Raw genomic sequence first — 17,590 nt, 5'->3', positions numbered from 1 at the left:
AATTGCGCACTAAAATTTGAAGCTGCTTTGTTGTCCCCGCTATCTTCTCCTCGACCAATGAGATGTGTGTATTCTATATCATCATACTCATGTGTGAATATGCTGTCAGCTCATTGGTCACAGAGCAGGACAAGGCCTGGGAAACAAGCTTACCGTAAGTTTTCATATAAAGCGCCCTCTTATTCATCTTCCATTGGCATTTTACTGACTATTGTTTGACTCTCACAGTAACACGGGACAAAGTGCGTCTCTTTTCAGCTCAATACAGGACGGCTGCTTTTGTTTCTAAATACGAAACGATTCTGTTTTTCAAGGGACGGTTGGCGACCCTAACTGTGCTCCACTGACGATATCATGTTGTCATGTTGTAACTGGTTTAAGACATTTGTTCAGCTTTAATGTGTGCAGGTTGTTGTGCTAAAAATACCAGAAACGATCAATAATGCAGGAGAGAAGAGACCACTTTTAAAAGGCTCCGTTCTGCTTCATCACGGCTGCTGGCAACCGGCGGCGGGCGCCTCAGAAGGCGGCGAGCGCTGGGGGTGAATGGGTTCACTAACATTATCATGTTGTTTTGTTATATAACTGGTTTAAGACATTTGTTCAGCTTTAATGTGTGCTGGTTGTTGTTGTTGTTGTGTTTCAGGAGAATCAGGTCGGTCTAACTGTTGTCACACCGTGACTTTACGTTAGTGAGGCTTCTGTTAGTTTTATTACTGTCTGTTACTGGAGGATGGATTGTGTGAATTTAGTTAATTATCACTTCAAACCCATTTTAGTAATTTGCCTCAAGATTAATTTGCAAAGATTCGGCTGCAAAACTATGGCAGATCTCGACCTCTGTGCCTGACTGCACTGCCCTGTAACGGGTTAACCTAGAGCGAGCAGCGAGGTGCAGCCAGGTGCAGGTTTCTCAATGAGGAAGAAAGAATATGTGTGCTTCCAGCTCTTCTTAAAGTCAGCCGTTTTAGCTATTGAAAGTGATAATCTGAATCCTAGCAGAGTGTTTTTACTTAAAAACGTATCTGAAGTGGAAGTTTTAAGTGTTAGATGAAGTAGAGGAGTGAAGTCTGAGGGCTCTTGCTAAGGAGTCGTCTGCATTCATAAAGAGAAATGTGATGAAATACAGAAGTTTCTCTTTCTTCTTGCTTCAGTCTCTGCAACATTTAATTAAAAATTAAAAGTTCTTACAGGTCCAGACTATACTGAGATATTGATGTGAACTAAAATACGAATAACAAAAAAAGAAGAAAGAAAAATAAAAACAAAATAAAACAGCAAATTAAATAAAACTTGTTGTAAAAACATAGATAAAGGTTAAAATGTATAAATAGAAATAGTAAATACATACATAAAAGCAACAACAAGAATATGTGTGCTTCCAGCTCTTCTTAAAGTCGGCAGTTTTAGCTATTGAAAGTGATAATCCGAATCCTAGCAGAGTGTTTTTACTTTTATAACGTATCCTAAGTGGAAGTTTTAAGTGTTTGATGAAGTAGAGGAGTGAAGTCTGAGGGCTCTTGTTAAGGAGTCGTCTGCATTCATAAAGAGAAAAGTGATGAAATACAGAAGTTTCTCTTTCTTCTTGCTTCAGTCTCTAAATGAAACCCTCTCTGATTGGATCAGTCTGTCTTCAGACCGGTCTCTGAGCTGTTATGTTCCAACTGTTTCGGGGTTCTTGGCATTAAGGCGTCAGACCCAGCTGAAGCAGATTTCTTTTGTCTCGCTCCGCTCTGTGTTCAATCACAACACTAACGCTGCCAGAGAACAAGCTCCGGTGTCCAAGTCATCCAAGTCATCCAAGTCATGTCCTTTCATCGTGTCTGAGGAGCCAACGGAGGCTCCTGGCAGCGACGTCTTTAAGGATCAAAAATCGATCCGTAAAGCAACACGCTGTCCGAGCAGAGACGTGCAGGTCTGCAGGCTCTCACGGCTCTGGCTGCAGACTGAAAACACCTCAAATATTACAGCGGTCCGCCCAGCGGGACTCCTGCACGTCAGAGCTCTAACTCCGAGTTGTGAGCGGAGAGGGAGCTCCTGTTTACCTCCAACACAACGGGCCTGTTGTTACAAAGCTGTTACACTTTATTAATACCAGCAGCCTGTGGTGAGCTGCTGGCTTTCACACTTTCTGTCAGACTGTTTGCATTCATGATACATTTTTTCTAACCAAAGCAAACTTTTTCTGATTTGCACACATTTGAGGAACAAACAACAGAGATACGGAGAAACAGGAGGAGTGGAAAGTCCAAAGGGTCCTGGTTTGAAAATACGGTCACCCTGAGTTTTGATTTTTTTCATCAAACTTATGCACCATTTTATGGTAGAAATGTCTTTATTTACTTTAACCCATTTAGGCCTAAAACGGCTGGAAAAAATGCCTTTAAAACCTCTGGGCGATTTTAAAATAACCCCCTAAAACCTGAAGTTTTTCTGGAAATTCAACAGAAGTGTCAACTCTTCCTACTAAATAATAGATTTTTCAGCCTCTGTAGCAGATAGAAATGAAATTCAAAAAGTATTTGAGAGCTTATAGCTGTTATATCTGAGCTCCCTCCGCTATAGTCGTCTTCCACCATGATTTCAGTTCTGGAAAAGTCCCATGATGCATTGCAAAACTCCCACATGTATTCTGATGCTTTTCATCGGCCAAGAGACCCAAAATAGGTGGAAAAAACTACAAATACTACAAAACGACGTATCCGCTTTCCCGCCTTTAATGGTAGATTAACACAACAGCGCCCCCGGTTTTAATGGTAGAAATGTGGTAATGCTTTCCCGCCTTAAATGGGTTAAAAGCTCTCATTTGTTCCAGCAAGATTTATACTCATGTTCAAAACTTTCTGCGTGTATTCAAAATATGTCTCACAGGGTTAGGGTTAGGGTTAGGGTTTAATTTAATGAGAAAAAAGTCATAATATTTCAAGAAAACGCTGCAATGTTATGATGATAAAGTTCTAATAATAATAATATATATAACGATTCATTTCCTCAGCTGATTATTCTGCTATAATGTCAGTTATTCTGTGAAATAACGACCTGATCTGATGTTCTGACACTCTCACTCTAATTAAAACTGATTATCTGTCCACCTCAGAGTTTCTCTGGTGGTCCTCCAGGTTTCTGGATCTTTCTGTTTCTGTGACTCAGCATCTCCCTGCTCCTCATTACACTTATTCTGATCCAGTTTCAAACATTCACACTGACACTGATCCACTTCCACAGACACACAGGGACCCTGATCCACTTCCACACAACACACAGGGACCCTGATCCACTTCCACACAACACACAGGGACCCTGATCCACTTCCACAGACACACAGGGACCCTGATCCACTTCCACAGACACACAGGGACCCTGATCCACTTCCACACAACACACAGGGACCCTGATCCACTTCCACAGACACACAGGGACCCTGATCCACTTCCACAGACACACAGGGACCCTGATCCACTTCCACAGACACACAGGGACCCTGATCCACTTCCACAGACACACAGGGACCCTGATCCACTTCCACACAACACACAGGGACCCTGATCCACTTCCACAGACACACAGGGACCCTGATCCACTTCCACAGACACACAGGGACCCTGATCCACTTCCACAGACACAAAGGGACCCTGATCCACTTCCACACAACACACAGGGACCCTGATCCACTTCCACAGACACACAGGGACCCTGATCCACTTCCACAGACACACAGGGACCCTGATCCACTTCCATAGAACACAGGGACCCTGATCCACTTCCACAGACACACAGGGACCCTGATCCACTTCCACAGACACACAGGGACCCTGATCCACTTCCACAGACACACAGGGACCCCGATCCACTTCCACAGACACACAGGGACACTGATCCACTTCCACAGACACACAGGGACACTGATCCACTTCCACAGACACACAGGGACCCTGATCCACTTCCACAGAACACAGGGACCCTGATCCACTTCCACACACACACAGGGACCCTGATCCACTTCCACAGACACACAGGGACCCTGATCCACTTCCACACACACACAGGGACCCTGATCCACTTCCACAGACACACAGGGACCCTGATCCACTTCCACACACACACAGGGACCCTGATCCACTTCCATAGAACACAGGGACCCTGATCCACTTCCACACACACACAGGGACCCTGATCCACTTCCACAGACACACAGGGACCCTGATCCACTTCCACAGACACACAGGGACCCTGATCCACTTCCACAGACACACAGGGACCCTGATCCACTTCCACACACACACACACAGGGACCCTGATCCACTTCCATAGAACACAGGGACCCTGATCCACTTCCACACACACACAGGGACCCTGATCCACTTCCACAGACACACAGGGACCCTGATCCACTTCCACAGACACACAGGGACCCTGATCCACTTCCACAGACACACAGGGACCCTGATCCACTTCCACACACACACAGGGACCCTGATCCACTTCCACAGACACACAGGGCTCCTCAGTGTGGAGCTGCTGAAGGTGTTTGATGTGCTGAAGTCTGCAGGTTTCTGTCGTTTGTTACAGAAACAGCAGAGAAAAGAAAAAAGCAGCTCAGGATAACAAAATAGGTTTTGAAGAATAAAGAAGGAGCTGTTTTACTGGTTGCATAAGTGTTCTCTTTGTATCCATTTAAGACTTGTGGTCCACCACAGAAACACAGCAGCAGCAGAGAGGAACCACACCTCACTGAGCCTCAGAGAGATAAAACACAGTTTATAAATCCACATGTTTCTGATCAGGAAGAGACTGACGTGTCCTGTGTGTGTTCTGTGTGTGTGTGTTTTTTCTCTGTGTGTGTGTGTGTGTGTGTACAGGCGGGCACGGTGAGGGACTCGATGGCCAAGTCTCTGTACAGCGCGCTGTTTGACTGGATTGTGTTCAGGACTAACCACGCTCTGCTGAACAACAAGGACCTGGAGGACACCTCAAAGGTAGGAATTAACACACACACACACACACACACACACACATGCACGCATGTACGCACGCATGCATGCACACACACACAGCCCTACACACATGCATTCACTCAGTCAGAGCCTGACCTGAGAAAAACATGTGAAGTGACACGAAAAAGTCATAAAATTACCACAAAAGGCACAAAATGACTCAAAAAATATATAACATAACCCGAAAAAGGCACAAAATAACAAAAAAAAAAACATAAAATGACCAAAAGGACACAAAATGATCAGAAAAACGTGTGAAATGACCCGAAAAAGACACAAAATTACCACTGAAGGCACAAAATGACCCGAAAAAGACACGAAATTACCAAAAATTATGTAAAAATACCAAAAAACATGTGCTTAAACACACACGTACACATGCACTCAGTCACAGGTACCTTGAGAGAGGCTGCATGCACCAACACACCTGTACACACACACACACACACACATACACTTGACATACATACAGTTGCACAGAGTTATATGCAGGCTCTGCAATCCAGAAATACACACACACACACACACACACACACACACACTCTCTGTGTCTGAGAGACAAATTGTTTTGGGGTTTCTTTGCATTTAAAACCCTTTTTTATTCCACAAACTATGCAACCAAAACAACAGATTTGCACCCTGTTAATTGTTTCACAGCACAATTCAACATGAAACCAAAACAAGCTCATCATTAATTTTACTCAATAACTAGAATGGCCAATGATGCATTCAGGTGCTCCTCGTAAATATCCAGTGTCATATGTACGCTGCTCGACGTGCTAGAAAACTTTCAGATCCCCTCCATAATGTACCGGCTTATGCTACACCAATAAATCAGAAGATAAATAAAATAAAATAAATTAATTAACGACAATTAACATTTATTTATTTGTTTATTTTACAAAATTGGAATAGTCTATAAAGACAACTTTTTACAAGATTTGGTTATTTTTCTCGACAGAAGCGTTCATCATAAATGATCTGTTCAAAGACCGTTGGAAACTAGAAAATCCAACGATTATTTCTGTTTTTACAGCTTCTGGTTCTGATAAATGCTGTGATTTTGGTGATTTTTTTAAAACAAAAACATGCCTTTCAAACGGGCCTCTGGGTTGTGGGGTTCAGAGGAACAAAATGATTCAAAAATGTCTAAAGACTACAAACATTCTGGAGGAGAAACATTTACTTTTATATTTCTAAATCAATATTCATCCTTTCTGTCCTGTTTATGTTGTTTCTTTTGTTCTTTTTTGTCTTTGTCCGCCTTCATCTGTCCGTCTGACTGGATCCTTTTCTCCCTGGTGTCCCCGAGGCAGGGAGGGGTGTGATGTTAAATACCACTGTGTGTGTGTGTGTGTGTGTGTGTGTGTGTGTGTGTGTGTGTGTGTTGGAGTGGCAGCTGGCAAGTCAAACCCTGTGGGGGCATCTAAAGGATTAGAAAACAGATCATTCTGTGTGTTTGTGTGTGTATGTGTGTACATTTCTGTGTGCGTGTGCATGTGTGTGTGTGTGTGTGTGTGTGTGTGTGTGTTTATTAGTGTAAGTGTGTGTGTGTGTGTGTGTGTGTATTGGTGTATGTGCCAAGAACATTTGGGCAGATGGCATCAAGTTCCACTCAGCTCAGTTTACCCCCTGTGGTCCTGTGCTGTCCGTGTGTGTGTGTGTGTGTGTGTGTGTGTGTGTGCGCGCCTCCCCTGGCACTGACATCATCTCTGTGTGTGTTTGTGTGTGTGTGTGTGTCCCTCGGTGCTGTCAGGGGGTCGATGAGGTTGCACTTTCTGTCAAGGTTATTGTTCTTATGTACAGATACAGTTTATATATGCAGCTGTGTGTGTGTGTGTGTGTGTGTGTGTGTGTGTGTGTGTGTGTGTGCGCGTGTGTGTGTGTGTGTTCATGTATGTTGCTGCCCTTCAGAGAGAAATAAAACACTGCTGAATAAAATAAAATTGAATTAGAAACAGCTTTTACAGCCCATTTTACTGATGAAACATGATGTCATGAGTCTGTGTGACAGGCACAGGTCAACAAACACAATAAACAATAAATAAGGTCTCTGAAGTATAAAGAAGTGTACATTTGTCATGATGTTTACAGTGTTTGTTTGTGTTTGTTTGTTTGTTTGTTTGTGTGTGATCAGATCCTGTCCATCGGAGTTCTGGATATTTTCGGTTTTGAGGATTATGAAAATAACAGCTTCGAACAATTCTGCATCAACTTCGCCAACGAACGACTGCAGCACTACTTCAACCAGCACATCTTCAAGCTAGAGCAGGTATCTACTTTATTCTACTTTATTCGACTCTACTTCAACCAGCACATCTTCAAGCTAGAGCAGGTATCTACTTTATTCTACTTTATTCGACTCTACTTCAACCAGCACATCTTCAAGCTAGAGCAGGTATCTACTTTATTCTACTTTATTCGACTCTACTTCAACCAGCACATCTTCAAACTAGAGCAGGTATCTACTTTATTCTACTTTATTCGACTCTACTTCAACCAGCACATCTTCAAGCTAGAGCAGGTATCTACTTTATTCTACTTTATTCGACTCTACTTCAACCAGCACATCTTCAAACTAGAGCAGGTATCTACTTTATTCTACTTTATTCTACTGTACTTCAACCAGCACATCTTCAAACTAGAACAGGTATCTACTTTATTCTACTGTATTTCAACCAGCACATCTTCAAACTAGAGCAGGTATCTACTTTATTCTACTTTATTCGACTCTACTTCAACCAGCACATGCTCAAACTAGAGCAGGTATCTACTTTATTCTACTCTACTCTCTTCTATTGTACTCTACTGTACTCAACTCTACTGTACTGTACTGCACTCTACTGTACTCTCTTTTATTGTACTCTGCTGTACTCTGCTGCACTCTATTGTACTCTACTGTACTCAACTCTACTGTACTGTACTCTACTGTACTGTACTCTACTATACTGTGCTCTACTGTACTGTACTGTACTGTACTCTACTGTACTCTACTGTACTCTACTGTACTTTAACCAACATATATTCAGACTAGAACAATATCTACTGTTCTCTACTCTATTATCTATTATCTCTACTCTACAGTCTTTTACTTTATTCAGCTTGACTCTACTGCCCTCCCCTCCTCCCCTCCTCCCCTCCTCCCCTCCCTCCTCCCCTCCTCTCTCCTCCTCTCCTTGTCTCCTCTCTCCTCCCCTCGTTTCTCCCTCCAGACAATAATAATTGTTGCAGCAGCTGATAACATGTTGTGATATTCTGTGTTTCTGTGTCGTATTGACGTCAGTGATTGTTGTTGTTGCTGTTTTCTGCTCCTGATTGATTTTCTGATGGTTGAATGATGAATAGACTCTCCTCACTGACTCTGACGTCAAACTGCTGGAAATAAACCACTTCCTGTTCAGAGAGCTCTGAATGTGGTGCAGTGTGACGGAGGAGCTGCTCAAACTCTTCAGTCTGACCTCAGACACTTTCTACTAGGACTTTAAACTCTTTACTACTCACTCACTAACTTACTAATGAATGCAAGATTCTTTATAATACACAAACCTTTTACTTAAGCAAACAACCAGTCTTTATGTATATTCCTGCACTGTTTGTTTGCTCTGTGCTGCACGGCCTCGTGTCTCTCTGACAGTAAAGCAGCTGTGATTGTGCAGCAAGGTTCAGTTTATCACACACAGCCATTAAAGAGAAAGGTCAGAAGAGACGAGCTGAACAGGTCAGAGTGCACGACTCACACAGCTGCATGTTTCCACACCAAAGCTGCACTTTGAGCTTTTGGTGCTTTTTGTTGTTGTTTATATGCGTGTTTCCACTGAGGCAAGCAGTGTTGCCAACTTAGTGACTTCTTCTCTATATTTAGCGACTATTCAGACCCTCTAGAGACTCTTCTTCAAAAAAGCGACAAATCTAGCGACTTTTTCTAGTGTTATTGGAGACTTTTGGAGACTGATTCCTATGATAGACTGTATAAATAATGGACGTAGTGACCGTGACGTCACCCGTTGGTTTGTGGCCCGTTGGAAGCATCAAGTTCATCCTTACACTCGCCGCCATCTTGCTTCCGATACGCGGAGCAGACCATATCTGGACTGTGGAGGAGGAGAGGGATCTGATCACTGACTACAGCCTCTCTACACCTCAACCTGACTGACTCATGATAGCATTAAGTGATGTTAGTTTTGGCAAAAAACAAAAACAAAATGTTTGTTATTTACCTCAGAAAAATGAACAGCGACTCCTTGGAGTGTCTGTTAGTCCAACCAAACACTGAACAAGACATTTAATGAACAAAACGTTCAAATAAACTGTCATTAAGTGAAAATACAGTGAAAGGGTCAAAGTTATCAGACCAAACCGCTAAACGTCCTTTTAGTATAGTATATAACTTTATTGACACTTTGCCGTGGATACGCATTGCTTCTCTTCTCTCCTGATGACGACTTGCCTTGTTAGTGACCTGTCAATCAAATGTAGCCCCGCCCCAAATCATACGATTCTTTATCTTCTATTTTCTTCTAAATGGGGCCATTATTTACACTATTAACATCAAATCGTCTTGTAGAAGATTTTTTACTCGCGATTGAGACCATAGTGTTCTCATTTTACATTGAAATGGATGGACACTTAGGCACTTCCTGGTTTACCTCACTGCTCAGACCCGGAGGTTGCCGCCGCGTTCCTACTCTTCTTAACGAGTAGCAGGCTCCGTCCCAAAGCACTCACAAGCGGCCCAGTCCTCCTACAGCAGTCTCTCCCAGCTGCAGTCAGAGCAGGAGATGTTAACCCCTCAGCGTCCAGTCTGCACCAGTCTGACAATGAATCAGTGAAAACTGCCGCCTCAACCATATCCAATCAGTGTCGACTAGTCAGTAGCGGCTCAGAAAGTACCGACCTGAGGCAGGTACTTTCTGAGCCGCTAACCAGTGAAGTTGGGCGGATCCTCTCTCCCAAGCCACACCCATAGAGGCTCACTGATGGAAATGCGCCTTATGTCTCTAAACAGCCTCTCTTTCTCTTTGTGTTTTTGTTTTCTGCTGTTACTTCATGTCCTCGCTGTAACTGCTGCAGAGACACCAGCTCCATAACTCCCCTCTCTTCCATTACTGAACCACTAATGCCTGACCAGCTATATTATGTATTCATTATGCTCATTTATTCAGATCCCCGCTGCCAAACCGCTTCATATTCACTCTGCATGTTTGATTTTTTTTACCCTGAATCATATCCGAGAGAGAGAGAGAGAGAGAGGAAGGAGAGAGAGGAAGAGAGGAAGGAGAGAGAGGAAGAGATAATGAGTCTCAATCAGTGGCTCTGTGTCTCTGAAGCTGTCGGCTCTCGTCTGCCTCTCGCTGATCTCTGATTGGTTGTGGCGTGGCGGCAGGCGGGCCGAGCGCTGAGGGCAGAACGGGAGAGAAGAGAGCAGCGAGTCAGTAAACGAGAGAAATATCGTCCTCTCAGCCTCGATGAAGATCACTAATAGTTCTGTTATCTGCTGCTGACAGTTAGCCCTCAGGGTCTGCACACACACACACACACACACACACACACACACACACACACACACGCTCACTCTCTCTGCAGGATGTAACATGTAAGAACAAACAGGTTGTTACTGTAAATTAAAATCTGACAGTTAAAACACTCGGGGCTTTAACCTCAAACTGGATTTTTTTCCTCTGAAGCTGTCGGTCGTACAAGGACAACCTTATAATAACTGCAAATAAATTATGAAGCTGCCATATTACAATGTTAATAAATAAATTATTTGATAAATCAATATGCAAACCAGTACCAGTACCAGTACAAAACCAGTACAATAAATGTAGGCAATAATTAATAAAATATGATATTGATAGATAGATATATTCATTTATTTATTTATTATATTACTATATATAATATATTAATATTTTATTTATTTACTTTACTATTTAATTTAATAAAATATAAAATATATTATTCATTATACATTTTTTAAATGTATTGATTTATTTTTACCTTTATTTTTAAATTATTTAAATTGTATTTTTAAATGTATTTATTTATTTATTTCTGTATTATTTTCCCCCACACCCACAGGCTTAATTCTGTAACATTTTCTTTACATTTCTCTTTTTGCTTTTCTTCTTTTTTTTAATGCAAATAAAGGTTAAAATGTTTATTGAGAGATAATTTCATGTGAATAAATACTGATTACAAAGGCAGCTGCATCAGTATTCTATAATATATTTAATAATAATTTAACTATAAATAACAATCATATTTCAATTATTTATTATTATTTTTAATCATATTATTACTATTAATTTTTTATCAGTCCCCTTAAATCCACTCAACCCTTTTCTGCTCTCAGAGGCAGCAACACTTACAGGAATCTTTAGTTTTTATTCAGTCTGAAAGACACAGAACTTATATATAAGTGACTAAAATAAATAAAGGCGTGTTATGTAACGTCTCGTGTCGACAGTTTATCAGGCAGCAGGTGATCCTCGTGGCTCTCCGTCTTCTGATTGAACCGTCAGTTGAAGTTTTTTATTATTTATTATAATGTTATGTCGACTGATAACTGTCAGAGTGCTGCAGAGAGTTCACGTTTATTATCCTTTAATCACCGGGTCCTCCCAACCGCTGCAGAGCTTCGGTTTATTTGACAGAACAACAGCTGAGGTGGGGCCGAGCTCCTCCGGGGCCCCCTGAGGCCCCTGTGAGGCAGGTTGGTGCAGCTTCCTAATGGAGGTCTCCACTGATTTGTTTGTTTGAATAAAGTTGTGCAGTTCACTCTTTGGCCCCCCGGGCCTCCGTTTGACGTCAGGAGCAGAGAAAGCACCCACACCTCGTCTGTACCAGGCGGCAACCTCCAGGTCTGAAAATTGCATCAGGGGCCTGCAGAAGCATTTGTGTCCATTCATTTCAATGCAAACTGAGGAAACTTCTCACTTCTCACAACACTATGGTCTCAATCACTAGTAAAAAAAATTTCTTGAAGACAATCTGATGTTAATAGTGTAAATAATGGCCCCATTTAGAAGAAAATAGAAGATAAAGAATCGTATGATTTGGGGGCGGGGCTACCTTTGATTGACAGGTCACTAACAAGGCGAGCCGTCATCAGGAGAGAAGCAGAACAATGCGTATCCACGGCAACAAGTCAATAAAGTTATATATAACGTTATATACATATAAAAAAGGACGTTTAGCGGTTTGGTCTCTTTAACTTTGACCCTTTAACTGTATTTTCACTTAGTGACAATCAACATTTTGTTCATTAAAATGTCTTGTTCAGCGTTTGGTTGGACTAACAGACACTCGTAACGTTCATTTAGTTTTATTTTTTTGTCAAAACTAACATCCAGTTAATGCTCCAGTTAATGCTAACATGAATCAGTCAGGTTGAGGTGTGTAATGCTGAACTCGATGCCTCAAACGGGCCACAAGTCTTTGGTCTGTACCTGCTTACACCCCCTAAAAGTCCTCTGGATTACATAAACTCAGCAAACTAAACTGAAATCATAATGCTTGTGTTGTGAGTTTATTACTAATTCATTCGTAAATGAAAAAAAGACCCTGGCTTTTAATTTTTTTCCTGATTCGTCCCTCAGTTTCTTTCCCCTGATGACAACAAGAACCTTTTGGTGAACTGAAGCAGAAACACGCATGAATCCTCTATGCAAATATTTATATTTTCATTGTATCAGTTTGTTCCCCACAGTCACAGCTCTGACATGTAGTCACATATTTAATGGGGTGCACATCAGTTATAATGCAGCCTTCAGGAGCTACTTTCATATGATTCAGCAAAAAGCTTATTTAACCCCAAGCAACAACTGTCCTTGCAACCAGCTACCTGCAGGACAAAAAGTGTTTTTAAAAGCAGCTCCTGCCTCCAGTTACTGTGCCGCAGAGCAAAATCTGTGTGTTCACGCGGCGAAGAACTGGTTCCTCCCCGACCCCCGGGACCAGAAGGGTTCCTCTCTCTGAACTCACTGCACCTGGTTTAAATGTTATAACTCGATGAGTCGGCTGGTTATAATCCTCGTAGGTCTCAGTTAGAAGGCCGTCATTAAACGGCTGGTATATTGACGTTTATTGTGAGGTGGCGACCTCTAGTGGCCATAGTTGTTATTACAGGAGTGAAGGAGGGCGAACAGGACAATTTATAGGGGTTTTCAACCGGGAGACAGTTGAGCCAGAACCCAGCCAGTACTCGTGTGGTTCTCAGTTAGTTCAACTTGTGAACCAACTCTGAACTGTTTGCTTTTCCACAGAGAGACCACGTCATTGCGTCACTGCTAACATCTGTATGTCTCCGTCCTTATTGCAAGTATAATAACAACAGCAGACTACATGTTTCTACAACACATCTGAGCTGCTCATCTTCATCACTATGGACGCCGAATACATTCTTATTAACAATGAATGTAAGATGTTAATGTTGAACTCAGTTGTAAGCTACAACAGTTAAACAAATCAAATAAATGAATGAGACACGTTTTAGTTGGTCTCTCTCAACGGCACATAGTTGGTCTTGGTCTTGGTCTTCCTAGCCCGCTAATGCTAGCATGCTATTGGTTGCCGGTTAATATTAACATGCTATGTTCGGGCGCTAACATGAGCATGCTATCGATCGGCCGCTAAAGTTAGCACGCTAGTCCTAGCCCGTATCAATTACATTGCAGTTAAGCAGATCAAATTAATTAATGATAGGCTACATATTTTAGTTGGTCTCTCTCAGCGGCACCGAGTTGGTCTTGTTGGTCCGATAGCCCCGCCCCCAGCCCCGACCAAGCGTTGGTGCCGCTGTGGAACCAGTTTTCCCGGCTGTAAGCGGCTCTTTAGTGCTGGCAAACCGAACAACCGTTCACAATTGGGCACCGGTCGGGATCCTCCTGCGGTGGGAGAACCCTATTAAAGTAATTTTATGTAACTTTTCTGTCCTGTAAGTGTCCCGATGTTCAGTGGAGTAAGGTATTTTATCTCAATCGCCTTTTTCCGCCAAACTTAACCATGTAGTTTTGGTGCCTAAACCAACAAAACAAAGTGAAAGTGCTGTTTAACGGTCTGATAATGACCTTAGGGGGACCAGGCCCCTTCTGACCACATGTATGAGGCCGATAAAAACTGATTACAGCCGTTTAATGGGCTGATAATGTGGAAGACACGTGGATGACAAGACTTATCTGATGATTTGAGGAGATCAAATCAATTAAACTGTGCAAACATGAACAGTTGCTTCTCTTTGTGACTTTCCATAGGAGGAATTTTCCTCCGGGCTTCTCTCCCCTCCAGTCAATCAGCTGCCAAAGCTAACAGCACCACACCAGTCAGACCTGTGTGTGTGTGTGTGTGTGTGTGTGTGTGTGTGTGTGTGTGTCCAGTGTTTACACTCTACACACCACTTGGTTCTTGATGTCTCTCCTGTGTGAGACGGATTATCAAAGTCGAGTGGCACCGCCTTAGGCAAACAGAGTCGTGTTTAACTTGTCAGATATCAGAAGATAATTAAAAACCATGTGAGAGGTTTAAGTTCATCTGCTAAAGAGAGAGACTACTACTCACACTGTGACGGAGCTCATCGTCCAACAGATAATAAAGGGATTAACGAAAGGAAGTTTAACCCTCTGAACCCCAACAAAACTATGTTTCTTTAAGAAAAAAAAAGTTTCTCGTAGAAAGAAACTGTAAAAACAAGCATTATTGTCTGAGTTTGATATTTCTGATGGTCCTTGAACGGATCATCAGTTATAAAAATTTCCATTATAAAAAGTGACCAAAACGAAGCTCGAAATGTGTAAAATCTGTTTACACAGAGAAGAGAAGAGAGGACAGAGAGAACAGGATAGGTTTTTTACACAGAGCTGAGGGGAGAGGACAAGAGAGGCTGTTTACACAGAGCTGAGGGGAGAGGACAGGAGAGGTTTTTTACACAGAGTTGAGGGGAGAGGACAGGAGAGGTTGGAAACATGACGATACTTCAATATGTACAATATGTGGAGAAAACTGGTTTTCATCATCAGCCCCTGGAGGCACACAGGTGTTAGAAACTGATACTGGCTGATAATCTCTCAGCAGGTGTTTTCATCGTGTGGATTCTGTGTTTTAGTGCTGTGGAAACATTGCTGAGACTTGTAGTTTTATACCCGGAGATGATGCACAAGTGAAATAAATTCTGTCTTATGTGCGCCACTTTAATTCATGGGTCTCAAACTCACGACCCTCAGGCCAATTGTGGCCCTCGTGATGATATTTTGTGGCCCTCACCTTGATATGAAAGTTTAATGTGAGTTTTATATGAATGGCACTTTACCGTTTTGTGTGTGGAAGGTCCCTTTAATTACTTTTTTTTTTGTAATTTTGTGTATTTTTTGGTCATTTTGTGTCTTTTTTAAGTAATTTAGTGTTTTTTCAGTAATTTTATGTATTTTTTTGGAATTTTGTGTCTTTTTTGTGTCTTTTTTGGTCATTTTGTGTCTTTTTTTTGGTCATTTTGTGTCTTTTTTAGTAATTTTGTGTCTTTTTTGGTCATTTTGTGTCTTTTTTAAGTAATTTATTGTTTTTTCAATAATTTTATGTATTTTTTTTGGAATTTTGTGTCTTTTTTGTGTCTTTTTTGGTCATTTTGTGTCTTTTTTTGGTCATTTTGTGTCTTTTATAGTAATTTTGTGTCTTTTTTGGTCATTTTGTGTCTTTTTTAAGTAATTTAGTGTTTTTTCAGTAATTTTATGTATTTTTTTTGGAATTTTGTGTCTTTTTTGTGTCTTTTTTGGTCATTTTGTGTCTTTTTTTGGTCATTTTGTGTCTTTTATAGTAATTTTGTGTCTTTTTTGGTCATTTTGTGTCTTTTTTTAAGTAATTTAGTGTTTTTTCAGTAATTTTATGTATTTTTTTTAAATTTTGTGTCTTTTTTGGTCATTTTGTGTCTTTTTTAGTAATTTTGTGTCTTTTTTTGGTCATTTTGATACTGCCTCCAGCGGCCCCCAGGTAATTTGAGTTTGAGACCCCTGCTCTAACTGTCCTCTTACTGTCTGTGTTCTGCAGGAGGAGTACCGGGCCGAGGGAATCACCTGGCACAACATCGACTACATCGACAACAGCGGCTGCCTCAACCTCATCAGCAAGAAACCCACAGCGCTGTTCCACCTGCTGGACGAGGAGTGCAAGTACGCCACCAGCCCAGTTACACTTCACACTTTAAAAGACAGTTTGTGTTTCTGTGTGGAATCCTGTAAAGACAAAGCAGACGTGATGCAGACGTTACAGATCTCTCTCTCTGTATCTCAGGCTTTCGTTATTGCAGATGAAACTATTTAAAGGCTGCAGGATTAAAACTCAAACAGGTTCTGATGTTTAACCTGCTAGACTTCGATTTAGCACATCTTTGAAAACTTAAAAAACACATAGAGATCGTCATCAATTCACCAACAATCTGTATTTTTTTTTGTGGTGATCCTCAAAAATTTCACAGCAGGAACAGAGTGCTGCGAGGTCGCTGCAGTAAACAGATTTTTTGAAGTTTTTTGAGTAAACAAGCTGTTGCCCGACTAATTTTTTTTTTTAAAACAGGGAGAGAAACGGAAAAAAAAGCAATTTCCAATTTTAAGAGCTGATATCTAGACATTTTCCATGGTTTTATTGATAATTTATTATGGTTAATATAAAGAAAACCATGGAAAATGTCTAGATATCAGCTCTTAAATGAAACTCTTATCAGCTATTATTGTTGTTATCATTATATTTTTCCAAACAAATGAACCTTTAGTTGTACCAGGCATTAAAATGAACAAGAAATTAGAGAAAACGAGGGTGGTCTAATAATTTTTTCCATGACTGTTTTTCTAATTTACATCCTGAACGGTGTAGAAAGCACCAACATTTCTCTCAGGCTGCTCTCTTGGTGTCATTCAGCTGCAGCACCTTTAGTGTCCGGCTGCTGATCTGCAGCGACAAACTGCTCCCTGTGCTCGACTTTCCCTCGTTAGCTTGATTGATACGAACACCGGAGCTTCTCCTGAATCCATAAAGACGAGCTTGTTCCTGCACCAGCGTCCCTGCATCACTTTTTTTTTCTCTCGCTGCTCTGCTCCTGCAGCTCTGCCTCTCCGTCTCTCTGCTCCATAAATCACCCGGTGCGGTCCCGCCCCCGCGTATAAAAACACATCAGGCGACTCACACACAGCCGTATTTATCCGTGTTAGCTGTCATCTTACTGGCCACTTAGCATAGCTGCTTCATCTGGATCTAATAAGGCCCGCTATGGACCAAATGCTGCATGTGTGTAGAGATATGGATGTGTGTGTGTGTGTGTGGATTCTTGTACTTCCTACAAAGTGGGGACCACAACACGTTTTTAACCAACAGAGTGAGGACATTTTTGCAAAGTGAGGACATTTCGGCCGGTCTTCACTTCTTTAAAGGCTTTTTTGAGATTTCAGACTTTGTTTTAAGGGTTAAAGGTTACATGATAATGATAATTAACTGAAACTGTATTGTGTGGTTACAAAACTAACTAAAATTATCGTGAAAATGTCCTTCGTTTTCGTCTTTGTCATTCTTTTTCATACATAATGAAGATGGATAAGGCAAAGGAAATAAAGGCA

At 41.5% G+C, this 17,590-nt stretch overlaps 1 protein-coding gene across 1 annotated transcript in view; it reads left to right on the top strand.

The window, feature by feature from the left end:
- The window catches only part of LOC131973898 (unconventional myosin-IXa-like), a 177,850-nt gene that overhangs the window by 125,987 nt on the left and 34,273 nt on the right, over positions 1 to 17,590 (top strand). Inside the window, exons 10-12 of the mRNA XM_059336024.1 lie at positions 4,860 to 4,976; positions 7,132 to 7,266; positions 16,032 to 16,153. Coding sequence (XP_059192007.1) covers positions 4,860 to 4,976; positions 7,132 to 7,266; positions 16,032 to 16,153 — 374 coding nt within the window. The remainder of the gene's footprint in view (positions 1 to 4,859; positions 4,977 to 7,131; positions 7,267 to 16,031; positions 16,154 to 17,590) is intronic.

Source organism: Centropristis striata, chromosome 6 (genome assembly GCF_030273125.1).
Source record: "Centropristis striata isolate RG_2023a ecotype Rhode Island chromosome 6, C.striata_1.0, whole genome shotgun sequence".
NCBI classification, from domain to species: domain Eukaryota; kingdom Metazoa; phylum Chordata; class Actinopteri; order Perciformes; family Serranidae; genus Centropristis; species Centropristis striata.
This window is presented reverse-complemented; position numbering and strand designations above follow the sequence as displayed.